This window comes from Megachile rotundata, chromosome 6 (assembly GCF_050947335.1).
Source record: "Megachile rotundata isolate GNS110a chromosome 6, iyMegRotu1, whole genome shotgun sequence".
Lineage (NCBI taxonomy): Eukaryota > Metazoa > Arthropoda > Insecta > Hymenoptera > Megachilidae > Megachile > Megachile rotundata.
This window is the reverse complement of record NC_134988.1, coordinates 6,648,712-6,664,745: the sequence shown is the minus strand read 5'-3', so window position 1 is coordinate 6,664,745 and position 16,034 is coordinate 6,648,712. Positions and strand designations below refer to the sequence as shown.

General features: G+C 35.1%; 1 protein-coding gene and 2 long non-coding RNA genes across 13 annotated transcripts; 2 read left to right on the top strand and 1 right to left on the bottom strand.

Moving 5' to 3' along the window:
* The first annotated feature begins 33 nt into the window (after positions 1-33).
* LOC105664329 (uncharacterized) lies at positions 34-1,499 on the top strand. Its single transcript, XR_001097525.2, has 2 exons — positions 34-492; positions 561-1,499. It is a non-coding gene; the product is annotated as an uncharacterized LOC105664329 (long non-coding RNA).
* Positions 695-15,962, bottom strand: LOC100878807 (uncharacterized). 9 transcript variants are annotated; one of them, XM_012298511.2, is made up of 8 exons: positions 15,433-15,962; positions 15,053-15,289; positions 5,459-6,798; positions 5,158-5,339; positions 4,548-4,574; positions 3,686-3,919; positions 3,335-3,592; positions 695-3,259 (listed from the first exon to the last, which is right to left on the bottom strand). In XM_012298511.2, exons 2-8 carry the CDS (start codon positions 15,060-15,062, stop codon positions 3,064-3,066), a joined length of 2,247 nt encoding a protein of 748 aa, XP_012153901.1. In that variant the 5' UTR covers positions 15,063-15,289; positions 15,433-15,962; the 3' UTR covers positions 695-3,063. The 9 variants fall into 9 exon arrangements, with proteins under 9 accessions (XP_012153901.1, XP_076389173.1, XP_003700283.1 ...); XM_076533058.1 differs by lacking the exon at positions 15,053-15,289 and having other exon boundaries at positions 15,433-15,511; positions 15,641-15,961; XM_003700235.3 differs by lacking the exon at positions 15,053-15,289 and having other exon boundaries at positions 15,433-15,960.
* Positions 8,194-9,932, top strand: LOC105664330 (uncharacterized). 3 transcript variants are annotated; one of them, XR_013038613.1, is made up of 5 exons: positions 8,194-8,330; positions 8,407-8,946; positions 9,062-9,092; positions 9,206-9,337; positions 9,467-9,932. It is a non-coding gene; the product is annotated as an uncharacterized LOC105664330 (long non-coding RNA). The 3 variants fall into 3 exon arrangements; XR_013038615.1 differs by lacking the exon at positions 8,194-8,330 and having other exon boundaries at positions 8,500-8,640; positions 8,810-8,946; XR_013038614.1 differs by lacking the exon at positions 8,194-8,330 and having other exon boundaries at positions 8,539-8,679; positions 8,810-8,946.
* Positions 15,963-16,034: the final 72 nt, after the last annotated feature.

Here is a 16,034-nt window from a genome sequence, read left to right as displayed (position 1 = left end):
TTTGCTCTCGTCACAGATGGCGCCATCAGGCTATTCAAATACCCGTGACGTCCTTCCGGTACAGCTGACAAGGGGAGCGTACGACGTCCCGGACGATGATTTGTTCTAAATTTTGTATAATTATAGGATATTGAACGGCAATATTTCTGCAAAATCGTAGCAATAGGGAAGAAATTCATATATTAACTTCTTTTTATTCAATGATTAAACGTCATTCTAAACGTTGCGAATCAATTTATTAATTCTTAAATTTTTTAAAATTTCAAATTTTCAAATTCCTAAATCTTTAAATCTTAGGATTGCTTAATTTTCAAGTTCGTAGATTTCCGAATTCCAAAACTTTTAATATAGTTTAATAGTGAATTTTTCAGTTTGCTAAAACGCGCGCTGCATTTTGCAGAATTATCACTTTTGGGCCTATTATAATTATACGGAGTTTAAACGCAAGTGTTTCGATGGTCATGCCCTTGGAGCGCAATTGAACATGTTACGGTATTTAAATGAAAATCTTTTTCTATCAAATTATTATTTTTAGCGCTGATATTTAAATTTGTTTCAAGGTTTGATTATTAATGCGATCTATATTTCTGTACCGAGAATGGTATACGTTCGCATATTTTTATCGGGAAACAAAATATACGAATGGAGGGAAATTTAAATATTTGAAATACATTTGTAGAATGATTAACACTAGTTATTTGCATCATGAATTTATTTGAAATATCTAGTACCTCTAATTCTTATGACCTATATATACAGATGATAATGTGATAAAGTATAATACACGCATCATTTAAACATGTGTTAACAAATAAATGCTCTATACTAAAAGTAATTAAGTTCCAATTGTTTGGACTGGGTCCACAAATTTCTGTTCGTCCATATTTTTCTTCCCTTTTTATTTAAAAATACAATACATATAATACACCGTTTTGATGGTCTTAATTTTTGTAACGCAAAGTAATCGACGATGAATTGTTGTATCAAAATAATTCAAGAAATTCTTGAAAATTGAATACGAATCGTGCAATTCATATTCACGTGACTGCGGTATACATTTTCACAATACTTCAGTGTTCTTATATTACAACAACCAGTACGCAAAATGACTAACAAAATTAACTTTACTAATTTTTCATTGTATTTATTAAATAAAATAAAATATCACATAATACTATAACGCGTTACACTTGAAATCAACGTGATAATCACCGCCATGTTTAATTTTCTTTTACAAAAATATAAAAATTAAAATCTAGCAGTTATAAAATGTAAATAATAATGATTATTTTACATTATTATTGCACAGACTTTATTCTTTCACTAAATACTTTTCTGGATGAATTTCTTGTGTTATTTTGTTAATAAATGTTAGAAAATGGTAGACACCAGTCCGTAGAAATATAATCTTTCAACGGCGATAAAAATGAAGATATATAATACAATGATATGACAAAATGTAAGTTATAAATAACAAAATATACCATTTTCCACCGTAACAGGATGCCTAAGCCTTTCTTCTTTTATGGAAAAATCCATGATGGTCAACATTAAGTTATTACTAGAATTATTTTCATACATATACATATATATACATACCGTTTTCGCATTATACTTATTTAGTTCTTTTCTTTAATGTAATAGTAATAGCGAAAGTGAAAGTTAGTCAGTCAATAATACTAATTTAAGCCTCTCTTTTTTTTGTTTTTCATTTTGAGAATACAGGACCAGTTGAGACTGCGTAACTCATTACACCAATGTAGGACAATCATTTCCCTTAATCACATCCTATTATATTTGTCTTGGACAAAGGAATGGAAAAACATTTATCAAATGTTTTTGTACCTATGTGAAGAACGGAAGACCATCTCAGGGTATAAATTCTACAATGTGTCAGTTTCTTTTTTTCGACGAAGTACTAATTTTTTTTTTGAAGCTATTACATCTTCTTTACAATAAGATTTGATATTAACAAATCCATGAGATATGTTTGTTTTAATTGAATACTTAAAAAACAAATAATAAGATTTTGTTACCTCAACTAAGTTATTTGAATTTTCCGGATAATTAATATTTAAACAAACATAAAAACAAAACGAACAAAACATTTATAAACACCGATTATACATATCTCATTAGCTGTTAATGTGCCATATCTTTTATGGTACTTTAAACTGAATTATTCCTTTTTCCTTTGTTATTGACTTAGATAGTTATATACTGACAATATCTGAACAAAAATACCTGCATCTCTGTGTACGGTGATTTTAGAAAATAGAACTTTCCAACATTCAAAACAGAATGTTTTACCTAAGTTTCGCTAAACTGGGTTAAACCATTGTCGTGAATTAGTAACATTTTTAAATTATTTTGCAGCAGTTATGAAGATACGTATTAGTAATAGCTAGGAACTTGAAGAAGCATTACTTCCTTTTAGAATATACAAATGCCAAATTTATTTGATATTCATTTGTCGTGTAATGTAGGTAAATTTTAAACACCTACGGCATCTCATATCCATTGATACAACCACTTTCTTTCTCCGAATCACATTTAAGATTAAAACTTTCATTTTATTTACACAGAAATACTACACGTAAGATACTCTGTAGCAGAGGTAGAAAAATGAAATGAAATAAAAATATGAGGAATGGTCTTGATAGTCACGATATTTTTTGTTTTTTTCTTCGTTCAACGATTTTAAGTTGTAACGAAATCTTAAAGAAAAGTGTTAATTGTTTTAATATATAAAAGCATATCTAACTTGCCAACTGTGCAACGCTATTTTTTTTACATCTCAATTTTATTTACAAGCATATTCTCGTCAGTAAATACACTTTGGAGAAAGAAGTAGCTCACACTATGTCTCAGATTCACCTTCTATTAGAAGGTAATCCTCAGTTGAGTGCATTCTTTCTGGCACGTGACGTCAATCATGTGTTTTACATTGTTTCGCGGAGCATAATAATGCCTATTTTGTAACACACGAGTCAAAATGATCGGCCTTTTTTAAAATGCCGAATGGTAGTAGTCATAAGTAGGCCAGTAAGGCTGTAGCCAGTCCTAGCTGGTGCGTTGACGCTTTTTGGCAGGGTGTTCCTCGGCGGAATGTGCAGGTGCAGGCATCACCATTTCACCTCTATTGAACATATACTTCAATTGTGGCATGTATTTCATTATACTTTTCACTTGTATCAAAGGTAGCTCTTCGTTCAGCGACGAACATTTTCCTGCTTCCATTAACATCTTCATTTGTAGCCTTCAAAGAAATGTACTTAACGTTAACATTGTTCATACTATTTCTTCTTTGTTACAATGTATTCTTCGTTTTTACCTGTTTCCTTGGTATAAGTCTATGTGTAGAACATCCGTAAGAACCTGCCGACAACTGTTGATATCGCAGGCAGGAAAATACTGGGCGACGAAATCAGGAAGCGTCATCAATAATTCAGAGTAAATGTATGGCTTAAAATTAATACAGGGTACCATTTTGTCTTCGACAAGTGCTTTCTGAATTTGATAAGGTTGAACTTGACAAGTTGACATAAGTGTTTCTGATATTGGAATCAATGGCTTTCTGCCTCTTGAATCCCTGAAAGAAATTTTCTTATATGTAGTAATAATAAATTTAATCATTTACTTTTCTCATTAAAAATTACAGGATATAAAATGTATAATTTAATACCTGGAACTATTATTACTTCCATTAACTGGTATTAATGGTGGTGGATATTTTGAATGATTTGTGTTATGAACAGCAGATGGTGTATGCCTTTGTGAGTGTAATAATGTAGATGGTGAAGTAGGTGATGGCATCATAGCTTGTACTTGTTCGCTTAAACCAAGCATCTGAGGGTAGGTACTTGCTGTAACAGCATTAGGTACACCTAAGGTAGGTGTAGTATACGTAGACGTGACCCTAAAATAAAAATATTTTATATTGCATATTGAGAAATATAAATAGTTCAAATATGTACATTCAACTATATAATTTAGATCAATTAATTACAAAATATTTAAAAAATATACATTGTTCTATACATTTTATGCATAATGTGTTTGTCCTTATAAACAAAAGAAAATGAATATAAAAATATATACATAAACCATTATAATATTAACTATGTGTATTGCTTTAATATTCTACAAAAACATTTTATGACGATCGCATAAATTTACATAAATAAAAAAATTATAAAAAATGAAATAAACACAATAGTTTAATTAACATAAAAAATAAGTAAAAAAATATGGAATAATAATAAAGGACAATTATTCACATTTTTCATATATATCAACATCTGATCAGTGAAATTAGCAAAATCAATGGTATTCAACAAAATATAAAGCAAATATGTATTATGTTTAGTAAATAAAAAAAAAAGAAAAAAAAGAAAAGAATAAATAGTATATAAAAAGGCAAAACAGGCAGTATGTAGTTATTGCAGTTTTATATAAATAAAAACTTGTTAATCACAACGTTCTTATGCATGCTATCTTACTTTCATGTGGTAATCATGACTATAGTACATTTTACAGGAACTCACCAGTCATCCTTCCCATAGGTTGGATAACTATACAAAAAAATCATACATTGTATGTACAAATGCAAAAAGCTATAGTGCAGGTTTTCCACATAATAAACAATAATTTTTTAAAGATAAAAGTATTATCAAGTACTTTGAAGTACATAAAAGTTCCCTAACATTTTACATTAGCATGCTTGAATTACTCTATTATGCTTTGTATTAAATATCAATTTTTTATATAAAACTATTGTAACTCCTTTGTACGTTTGTAAACTATATACAATGTGAGTGATATATACAGTGAAAACTTTTAATTAACAGTTCATTTCATTTGTATAACATAACTTTCAAGCAGGAAATAATATTCAATGTGTAAGGATTTTAAGAAAATATTTAATATGGCGTGCTTTTTAACACTGAACTCACATCTAATATATAATTTACTGTTCTCAATCACTAAATCATAAACAAGCATAAAATATTGATAATGCTGTGTAAGACAAGAGGAAGTGCTTAATGTGAAAATGAAAAATAAATTGTCCTCAATATTCTAAAGCATTGTTTCAAAAACCTATACATGTATATATATAAAGAAACACAAACTTTAATAAATCTTTTTGTTACTTACCCAAGATTAGGTTGACTGGAATGGACTGTTGCTCTTACGAGAGGGGGTGGTTGAGCTTGAGCAACAGTCTGCATAGTCGTTACTGGATATACTCCAGAGTACTGAGCCGTTGCAGCAGTGCCACCACCCCCTCTAGTTCTACTACTTTGTTGTGAATAAGTTTTTAGCGGATTAGATATTTGCTGTAATAAAATAAACATCCTATATAAGTAAATATTACATTAATGCAATGCTGCTTTAGATTCCAAAGACAACACAATAAATATTATTAGTCTAACTTCAAACTTAATTTAAAACTTACATTGTGCATGTTTAAGGTTGAAGGCATTCGTATAATAGAATTGGCCTGCGAAACAAGTGCCGTTTGGAAGGTAGGCTGTCCACCAACAAGTCCTGTCCACCCATTTACACTTTGCACTGTGTTCAACATGGGTTGTGTCACAATATTTGATCTGCTAGAGGGTAAAGCATTTGGCGAAGAATGTGCTGGATGAGTAGTGACAACAGGCCTTTGTTGGCGTTGTTGCACTTGTGATGCATTAGAAACAGATCCACGTGGTAGTATGTTGTGCATAGGAGCAGCACGTGCATTAACCGAAGCTTTGTTCGTGTTATTTTGTACAGGAACGGATTTGGTCGCCGGCGGTGTCGGAGGTTGTTTTGTCCAGCCACCACCACCACCACCACCTTTACTAGACACTAATAACTGAGAGTCCATAACTTTGGTTGGCCAATAGTCCTCAAATCCCGTGCCAGGGGGAAAGTAACTTTTAATGTCATTTAAACTAATCACCGAGCATGTCTCACTTGCAAAAAGTTCATTTCGTATACCCTGTACTTTGCAACAAAACTTCAAATACGACAAATCCCAGCCTTCGAGTTTTTCCGCTTTTAATTTAAGGTTCTCTGTCTCACCCTCAAAGTAAAACAAAGGGACATACTGGAGACCATCCTTCACTGTATAAGGAACGACTGATTCCTTGTTTATCCGGATAAACCCGCATTTGTCAGATCCATTTGTCACATTTGGATTTGTGCCTGTCGTTAATTTTGTGTAACACACATCCAAGAAAGTATAGAATTCTTTAGCATCAGACAGACGAACCACCAAGTCTTTACACGTAAACTGTTCCCTTCCAAACTGATTCTCACAATGTTTCACGTTGATCTCAGTGAACAACTTGCTTTCAGCCTCCGTGATATAGTAGCTCCTTATACATGTGCAACTGTAGATATCCGAGTGCAGATAACTCAGGTACTTGTTTAATAACTTAGATTCTAAGATTCGTACAGCGCAATACTTTTCGCCCGAGCGAAATATATAAGGTATGTGACAATCGTCGAAACTCGTCCAGCCGAAACGACCCCTCTGGCTTTCATCGTCAGGAGGTACCTTGCCCTCTGTCGAAGGCGGCTTCGTTGCCACAGTGGTCGACGAGTCTGCCGGTCGTTTGTTCAAGTATCCCAAAATACCGGGAAAATTGGATTGCGGCAGAAGACACTGAGGAGGCCTTTGCTGTTGCGATGGTGCCCCTGGTGCATTTACCATTTTCGCTTTGTTTGCTTCCACCATTTTGGCAGCCAATTCTCGGATTTCCGCTTCATCGGGAAGTTCTTGTTTGACGACGACTTTATCAAGAGCTGAAACAGAAAGACATGTTTTTGTTATTTACAACAGTATTTAATAGTACTTGAAAGGATAACTACAATAAAATTCTCGAGTTAACCCTTTGCACACCCTGCACCACCATGTTGCTACTGGTTGATTACTAATTAATATTTTGGTTTTATTCTGAAGGAATTTGGTGGTGTCTTAAGAATAACATGCTTAAGTAATGTCTAAATAAATTCCTCCGTAATATTGTTCAAATGAACTTGGATATGTTCATTTGTGTATCACTACTAAAAACTTGCAATATCCTTTATATAGTTTTATTCACACTCTTATTAATTATTTATCTCTCTCTAAATTATCATTTATGCATTCTTTAGTGCCAACAGCACACATGTAATCACCTATCTTTGGATAGATTGCGAAAAATTTATCTCGAGACTTCGGTAATATAACGGGTACCGGTAAAGTCTCCAAGGCCGCTGACACGCCACGTTAATTAACACGTGGTCAATTCTATTGTCAAGTTGGCACTTGGAATGTAAAGGGTTAATGAGTGTACGCGTTTTGCAACTACATTTCAGTAAATCATCTTTTGACGAGCGATTCTTATACAGAAACACATCGTTTTAACTTCTTTGCGCTTTTTAAATATGTTTAAAATTTAAGGTATTAATAGAAAAATGTAAAAAAACAATAAATCTTTTACACGATTCAACGCACATTTAATAATTTTTGTAAGTCATTAGGTATTAAGTTACAGTTGTTGGTCGGTGGAGAAAAGCGCGGGAAAATGAGCATCGCGTGTCAATGGACGTTCACGGACCCGTAACAAATTAAATCTGTCATTTCGTATGGTTCGCTTGTGTATACCTCACCAAAATGTTTAACATAAACTAAACATGAAAATTGCTTTTATCTTAAACAACATAAACGCTACAAAATTTGAGTGTCGTCAATTTATAATGATTTATATACGCGCATGCGCACGAACATCGCATTTGTACGATAAAACAATTAGTACACCAATATCGTCACAATTATAAACTTTGACGATTATTTTTTTAGTATTGAAGATTATTTTTGTACACGTTGATAAGAATAAGTAATAGCTCTACACCGTATTATGTACACTACCGAAGAACTAAAAAATTCAGAACAGTATGCTTTAGTCAAATTGAAAAACTACATTACTATTCATAATTTACAATTCCAAGTGGGCATGCATACATGACATTTAAGTAAAACAATCAGTTTAAAACGTTTCACTGTACATTTCATTAGCGCAGACAAGAAAAAGAAGCAAATTCTCGCGCTCTTTCCAACCGACATCGATCACCAACGAAAACAAGAGACGAACCGAAAGCGCGCGCACGTGCACGTCAAAAAATCATTAACAAGATTCGAAAGCACTAATTTCTTAAAGTACATCTTCCATTCCGTCAAAGGAAAGATGTATTTGGAACGTACTGAATGACACTTGATCGGGCACCGTCTGCAACGGACTCCTTTTCTCGAGCCATATGGCGTCCGTGCTGCTATCAGCATTCACGGTGTGCATGTCCGTAATGTCGTTCCTCATTTTTCGCTGATCAACAGTGTTTTCTATTCGAACTCGTTAAATCACATTTTGATAGAAGACGCGGACCAGCGAAGAGGTTATAACGCGGTGCGCCTACCGATGTACACTGTCGATGAGACGACACACGACCATGTTACACGACAAGGAACAGGCTCAGATGGAAAAGTTATATCCTCTCTCGGCTTGTGCAGTTTTCACGCTTTCCCTCGACGTTTCACTTTGTCTGGTGACTACGATTAGCGAGAAAGAGTTTACCACGCTCGAGGGATACATTTGGGGGTAGATATACGTACGTATGCACGTACGCGGTATCATTGACACTGACTACGTACGTATTCTTCGAACGGGCGTACCTCTGGACCCCGACGAAGCTTTCCCGTGGATTAAGCTGTTCTCGGGTGTTCTCGAGGGTGGCGCCATTTTACGTGGACTTGGCCTCTGTAAATCCTCGGTTTCAGGCCGCCCAGTAGGCCATGCCGTACCATCGAGCTGCCTTGCTTGCAGCTGCACGGGACACTAGGCAATTCCACGGTCTAGCCGACCGCGAATGCTACGGATCTGAGCGCTTCATTTTCCACGCGGACTGTACTACTAGGTACGCATTGCTATCGTCCTCCACGACACATGACCAACTTGACTTTAACTTTCCATTTTTACGAATCTTGTCGTTTGTACTTTCAAAGAATTATTGCAGCTTTCATTTTATGTAGGTTATTTTTATTATACGTCTGCATTAGCAAGGTGAGTTCCATCTACAATGACAATTCGTACTGATTTTATCAATACCGTACTAATTTTTAAACATCCGTACTGATTTCGAACATTTAAATGTACCTCGGACATTTATTATTTAGGAGGGCTGAAAAAATGTGTTATACATTCAACCCTGGAAGATTAATTAAAAATTTTAGAAATTTGGAAAATCATCAAACTGCACGACTGTCGTAAATTATTGCAATGGAATTTGATAGACAACGAGAAATAAGGTAAAGAAGGCTAACTTGAAAAGAAATGGTTTATTCGTTTGTAACTTTACGTATTTACAGTTGTTAGAAAGCCTCATTTTTATAACCAGGATACTATCGATTGTAATCGTTCATAATTTATATCTTTAGGGAAGGATTAGTACTTTGGATTAAAGATCTCCGCTCCTAATAAATAATAAGGGATCGACAAATGCTCCAATAGCTGCCGCCATCTAGCCATTGCGTCTAATATTATAAATTATACGGAATTTAGTTTCACGATGTAAACTACATGCCGCGCATGCGCCGATAATTTAAGTAAATTTAAAATCAAGTTTACCGCGGGTAAGTATAAGATAATTCTTAAATTGTTTAAACTATTACACATTAACTTGTGAAAAATTGACCGTTGATTTGTCGATAATAAATAAACTACAGAGTACAAGAAACATTCTATGTATACTAATTACCGTGTAACCGTACTTCGATGTTCGATCCACACCACTATATAAGAGTGTTGCGTGGCCGCAGTCTTTAGTCGAAGCCGAACAGTGACAAGTGGAGGATGTACTGAATTTTGTAATGCGAATATAATAAAAATCTTAATATACATTAATTAATTTCTCGTACATTTGATCAAAAACTAAAACATGTCAATGCATAAATCGTGTATTTTTTTTCATCATGTAATAATTTGAAAGCAAGTGTACCAAGAAATGACCCCGTACTTATTAAATGTACTGTGTTAATTATAGTTACATTTTCACTGTATATCCACCGTATGTAAATCTTTCGTTTTCCATCTGTAAAGCGTTGCCATTTTTCCTTGCAATAAAGCGAACGCGTCCGATTGTAGTTAGAAAGTTATGAAATTGAACACTAGGTACGTCACTGAGTCATATAAATAGGTGAACCGTATCCTCGATCAGATTTTGCATCGTGTGTCGGGGATCGGCTGCAGCGGCTAGGTACATACCGCTCAAAGAATGGCCAGGGCCAGCGCGTAAGATCGCGCAGACGATGTGACAACGTTGCACGGTCGATATGCTCTTTCAGGCAAAGTGCCAAGATTGGTAAACGCACGCGGGGGTATGTAGTCGCGGTTTCAGGTGCCCTTCCCTCCTCTAGCGCCCGCGTTTTATCCCCACCGCCACCCCCTGGAACTTACCCGTGGGATTCACTGTGATAGTGGGGGATGAGTGACAGGAGTGGGGGAATCGAAGCTGCGCAGAATGCGGCAGACACACGTCGCCGTTTGTGCCTCTGCGCAGCTCTTACATACATATACCCGACGACCTCCTATGTACTACATATGTATTATACTTATTATTTTAATCATGATTTACGGCTGCGGCGTTGCCGGTTCTCGTTGCAGGCACGCCCACTCTATCTCTTTTTTCGCTTTTTCACTCGTATATACAAATACATAGATGTATGGCGGAGAAAAGCAACGTCGCTTGATCGATACTTAAAGAAACGCGAAATCAAAAAAAATACATCAAAACGTATTCGTGATTATATTATTAATGACTATATACGTATATTTTGATATAATTTGTCGTTTTTTGGTCAAAAAGTGGGGGAACGAAGGCATTCGATCGTCTGTTGCTTTTTTGTTCGTATAATGTTTTTGTTAAATGTTTAACGAGAAAAAAATTGTAGTCATACAGTGTTGCCAATACAAAATGGCAGACGTGACCTTGATTGGTCCGGTTTTTTCTATAGCAAACGCTGGGCCAGTCGTTTTGGCAACGCTGGAAAGTCATAGCGATCTATTTATAGTAGCCCTCTATTGCTGCTGTTGCTATGCCAGGCGAAGACACGTTCAGTTTGCGAGGAGGGGAGTCACTAGAATATGGAGGGGGGAGATTGCCAAAGAACAATATGGCGTTGAACCGGATGTGCCCTCTACCAATCTATACGTTCTCTTTGCCATAACTGCGGCCTTTTTCTTTCTAACAATCTTTTCCAAATCAATATTATGAAATCGAAATATGAAATCATAAAAATAAACATGAATATATCGTGCACATAAGAACTATAATTTAAATGGAACATATTCCTTCGATCGCGATAAAATAAACGACCTAGAGGTCATCATTTCATCCATTTCATTGAATAAGGGGACACGGAATTGAAGAAAGAAAAAAGTATATGTTTCATTTGTAATAATGGAAGAGGATAACCCAAGTATGGGTAGATGTAATTTTTTGCGCAACTCGGTAGAATTACACATGGCGCTGTACACTTCTAGCAGCTGACAAGCTTCGTGGTGTGTATTCGTAGAACACGAGCACGCATGCGACTCGACGAAGCCGCCGCTTCGGGAGTGTTCGGCTAACTTCGGTAAGCTGCCTCTTCGTTACATCATTCTTTAGCTCCTATGTAGTACATAGGGGCGGGTACATTATATACTTCGCCTGCATATACATATTTCCCTCCCGACTCTCGCTCGCCGTATGTACCATGTATATGGTTGCCTGTGCATATATGTACCGGCGGAGCAAATGGGCGGGCGATCGGAGGAACGAGCTGAGCTCCGCGTTACACGAGGCGTAGAGACGCGAATCAAATAGAACCATTAGCGCACAAAGTATACGTGTTTTTATCATCGATAATGTTGCCAATGTTTTCAAATATTTAACGATTATAGTAAAGGCCCAACCCTTGCAAGTATATCTACTGTGAGTGCTACAGATACTTTGAGTTATGGCCGCGTATTCATCGAAAAAATGCGGCGCTCGCAATTATTCGCAGAAATATAACGATTATAAATAACGATTCCGGAGTGATCTTGCTATATTTTTCTACGACGGCAAATATCCTACTGTATATGTAGGTGTAGGAAAACCTAATATAGTATGCCTCATTATAGCATGTGCGCTATAAATATCATTTTTAAAATATTCCCAGTATAATTTTGCTCTGATGATAAATGACTGCCTTAAAAAACCATTTATATTTTTTTTAAAATGTAAGTATATCTCCTAGTAAATAATCAATAAAAATGGAATATCTAAGTTATGTTCCAATTCTATATTCTTTAATCTAATATTCCAAAACTATGGTTACTTTGGGTAATTCAAATTACGTTTAGGTCTATTCATATTAAACTCATGCACAGTTAAATTTACTCACACTGGATTAAATGTACTCATATTAAATTAGGAACGAGATAGGTCCACGCATTTGAAATTATGTTAAAGTTATGTCCAGTCAGATGAGGTTAGAATTAAGTGTACTTATATTAAGTTAGGATAAATTAAGATGCATTAGCTTAAGATTAATAACAGTCACTGTTATATATTTTTTTTTTAATAAATAATGCTAATTGTAACTTAAGGTGTTCACAGTAATCGGTGTTATATACTTACAAGGCTAGGACCTTATGAATAATTATCACGACTGTAAAAAATTTATGGTTTATGTTCATTGTAAATATTAAGATAATAGAACATTAAACTAATAACTTCAGCGCTGTTAAGTATTATTGCTTAATAAGGAAAAAGTACATTGGAAAAACCAGTAGATCAGTAACATATATTTTGAAAAATGTAAAAATATTGAAACGTTAACAAATGCATATATAAAGAAAATATGATACCGTTTTCCTTGATCATAACAAACTTAAAGACGGCCGCCATACTATTCCTCGCCAATGTCTGCGATCGATTAATTTTCAACGTTCTTCCACTTTTTTGTTGTTGTTATTTTCTGTACTTATTAGCTATTAATAGTACAATGTCAGGTTATGTTCATAGACAAAAAATGTGTTTTTTTAAAATCACTAGAAATCGATATAAAAATAGTTGAAAAGCAGGATCAAATTGAAGTGGTAAACAACCGACGATCATTTTTAACAATTGAAGAATACTGCATTTATATGGAATACCATTTTTTTAACTAACATAAATGCATACGTATGGCAGTTTCTAATCATTTAATTCAATTAACATAAGAAGTAATATAATTACTTGAGTCTGTAGTGCTAACACAATCCTTTCTAACCTAACCTAAAAACGAAGAGCGTATGTGAAATTATTGATGAATAAGTAGTTAATAAATAAGGACATGTTGGAATGCTTTAATCTTGCTGTACATTACTAAATGAAATATTTATTAAAAAAAAAAACTATGTATAACACTGCCAGGATCACTTTACCGGCTGCTTTAAATAAACCATGACGTCATCCACTATATACACGGATAAAATGAAATGAGAATTAACATCCTTTTGCCTTTTATTGATCACATTTCGAAATATATTAAAATTAAACCTCATTAGCAACGGTTAATTAAGTATGTAAATAATGGATATTAATTAATGTGTATTTGCATAAACGTATCATTATTTTTATTAAATTTGTTGTACGTGTGTCGTCGACAGATATGCAGTTACAATACGTATGGAAAGTATTGCATTTCTCATCTACGGTCACGTGAGTTTCGTATTACAACGATGTGTAAATGTTTACTACTGTTTAATAGTACATTTTGTTCCTATCCACATCAAAATTTTAAAAACGACAAAATACGAAATAATTTCGTAGACACGTGACTTAAAAATACGTCCACGAGAAATAAACATCTTTAGACCCGAGATTCCTAAATTTTTATGGACCGAGACCCACTTTCCAAAACGGTATTTTTTCGCGATGCACTCACTTGTAATCCATATTTTAAAGGAAGCAGAAACGGGTCTCAGGTTGAATAAAAAGTATCATCTTACTATTTCGTAATTATACATGGAAAATTCCATTCTCGTTATACATATATATATGTATTATTTTTATTGTTATGAGTTATGCTGAATATTCTTCAGTAAAAAAGTATGGCAATCGAAATTATTAACGTAATCTAATCTAGCATAGATAAAGTAATGTATTAAAGTTTATATATCTGCAATAATCGTTAATTTGAAATATTAGGTTAGGTTTGAATTAATATAAAAATGATAATGTACCAAAATTCGTATGTCTGTAATAATCGTAAATTTGAAATATTAGGTTAGGTTTGAATTAATATAAAAATGATAATGCACCAAAGTTCGTATGCCAGTAATAATCGTAAATTTGAAATATTAGGTTAGGTTTGGATTAGTTAACTAATATAGAGATGGTAATGTACCAAAGACCGTATACCTGTAATAACCGTAAAGTTGAAATATTAGGTTAGGTTTGGTTTAATTAACATTGTATGGAAACAGTAATGTACCAAAGTTTATAGACTATCACAATTATACATTTAGAATATTATATTAGATAACGTCATTGTACCTACACTAGGTTAGGTTATGTTAGAGAGAGTACATTAGGTTAGTTTATGTTTGTACACATGAAGTTAGGTTATAGTGTATTATTTCATACGTATTAGGTCAGACTAACTTAAATATTGTCATGTTAGTTAATATCTACTAATGTTAGGTTAAATTGTTTCCCTACCAATATTAGGTTAGGTTAGATTAATGATTTCGATTATTAAACTTTCTTATAGCGGATGCTGAGCATGATTCAACTATTTATACATAATTATTTTCAATTTTAATATTTAACGTAAACCATCTAAAGTCTCTGGTGACACACTTCAGAAATCCGTTTTGGGAATCCAAGAATAAAACAACATAAGTTGTACTGCAACCGAAGAATCGCAACATGCACGTTAACAAAAAAAAAAGTCACGTTAGTCAATTGGAATAATATTAGAAGTAAACATCGTGAGATATGCAGTAAACAATACCAAATCTCATCAAGATTCCACGTGTCGTTGTTGTTGTTGTGATAAATTGTCAACAAAGGTTGCAGACGTTGACAGGTAGTCGCAACGAGAGAGCACGTTTCGCCGGGCTTCCACGAGGCGCAGCTCGCAGAAAACAGAAAGCACGACGGGAACATCACTGGTAGTGCACCGCGGGTAACGCGTGATTGGACGCGGTAGGAAGACGAGAAAAAGATGAAAAAGGATGGAAACAACTATCTAACAAGAGACGAATATAAATGTACGTCGGGAGAGAACGAGACAGAGAGTATTTAGAGAGGGAGGAGAGGGGAGGCGATACGCGCGAGTCTGCTGTCGCTGCCGCCACCGCTACCGCCGCCACCCATAACCTCAAATCTTACCTTTGTTGAGTCGGGCTTCGACGATCTGCACGTCCTCGTCGACGCTGCTATCGCTCATCTTCTTCTTCTTCTCGTTAACCTGAATGTCCATACACATAATTCCACAACACCGTACAACACTTTCGCCACACGGTCACACAACCCCTATGTTCCCGTGACATTTACATTAAACCGTGTATACGTGCGCGCGCGTAAAATTCACACTTACGAAAGGGTCGTCGCACGAGGGCGCCGCGAAATCCGCTCTTTTCGTTTACGAATCTATCCCGTGCCGTGGCTTAGACATCGAGGAAATGCACAGCCGCACCGGACAATTCTGGACAGTTCCGCACGTAGTGCCTATTCGAAATTGTACACGCTATTCTATCGCGGCCCGCGTTTTCTGCTGTTTTGCGCGGAGGCGAACCGAGAGGCCGACCGGGTTCCGTCCAGATTTGAATGTGGTACACGTTGCCAGTTCTTTCTCGTACCCCCCTTCGTCCCCCCCACCCATACGACCTTATGTACTTAACGGTTGCGACGTTGCCGCACATCCGGTTCCACCGGCCAAGTGGTGGGGGAATGAGAATTTTGCACAGGAGTGGGGGATGTACATAAGTACC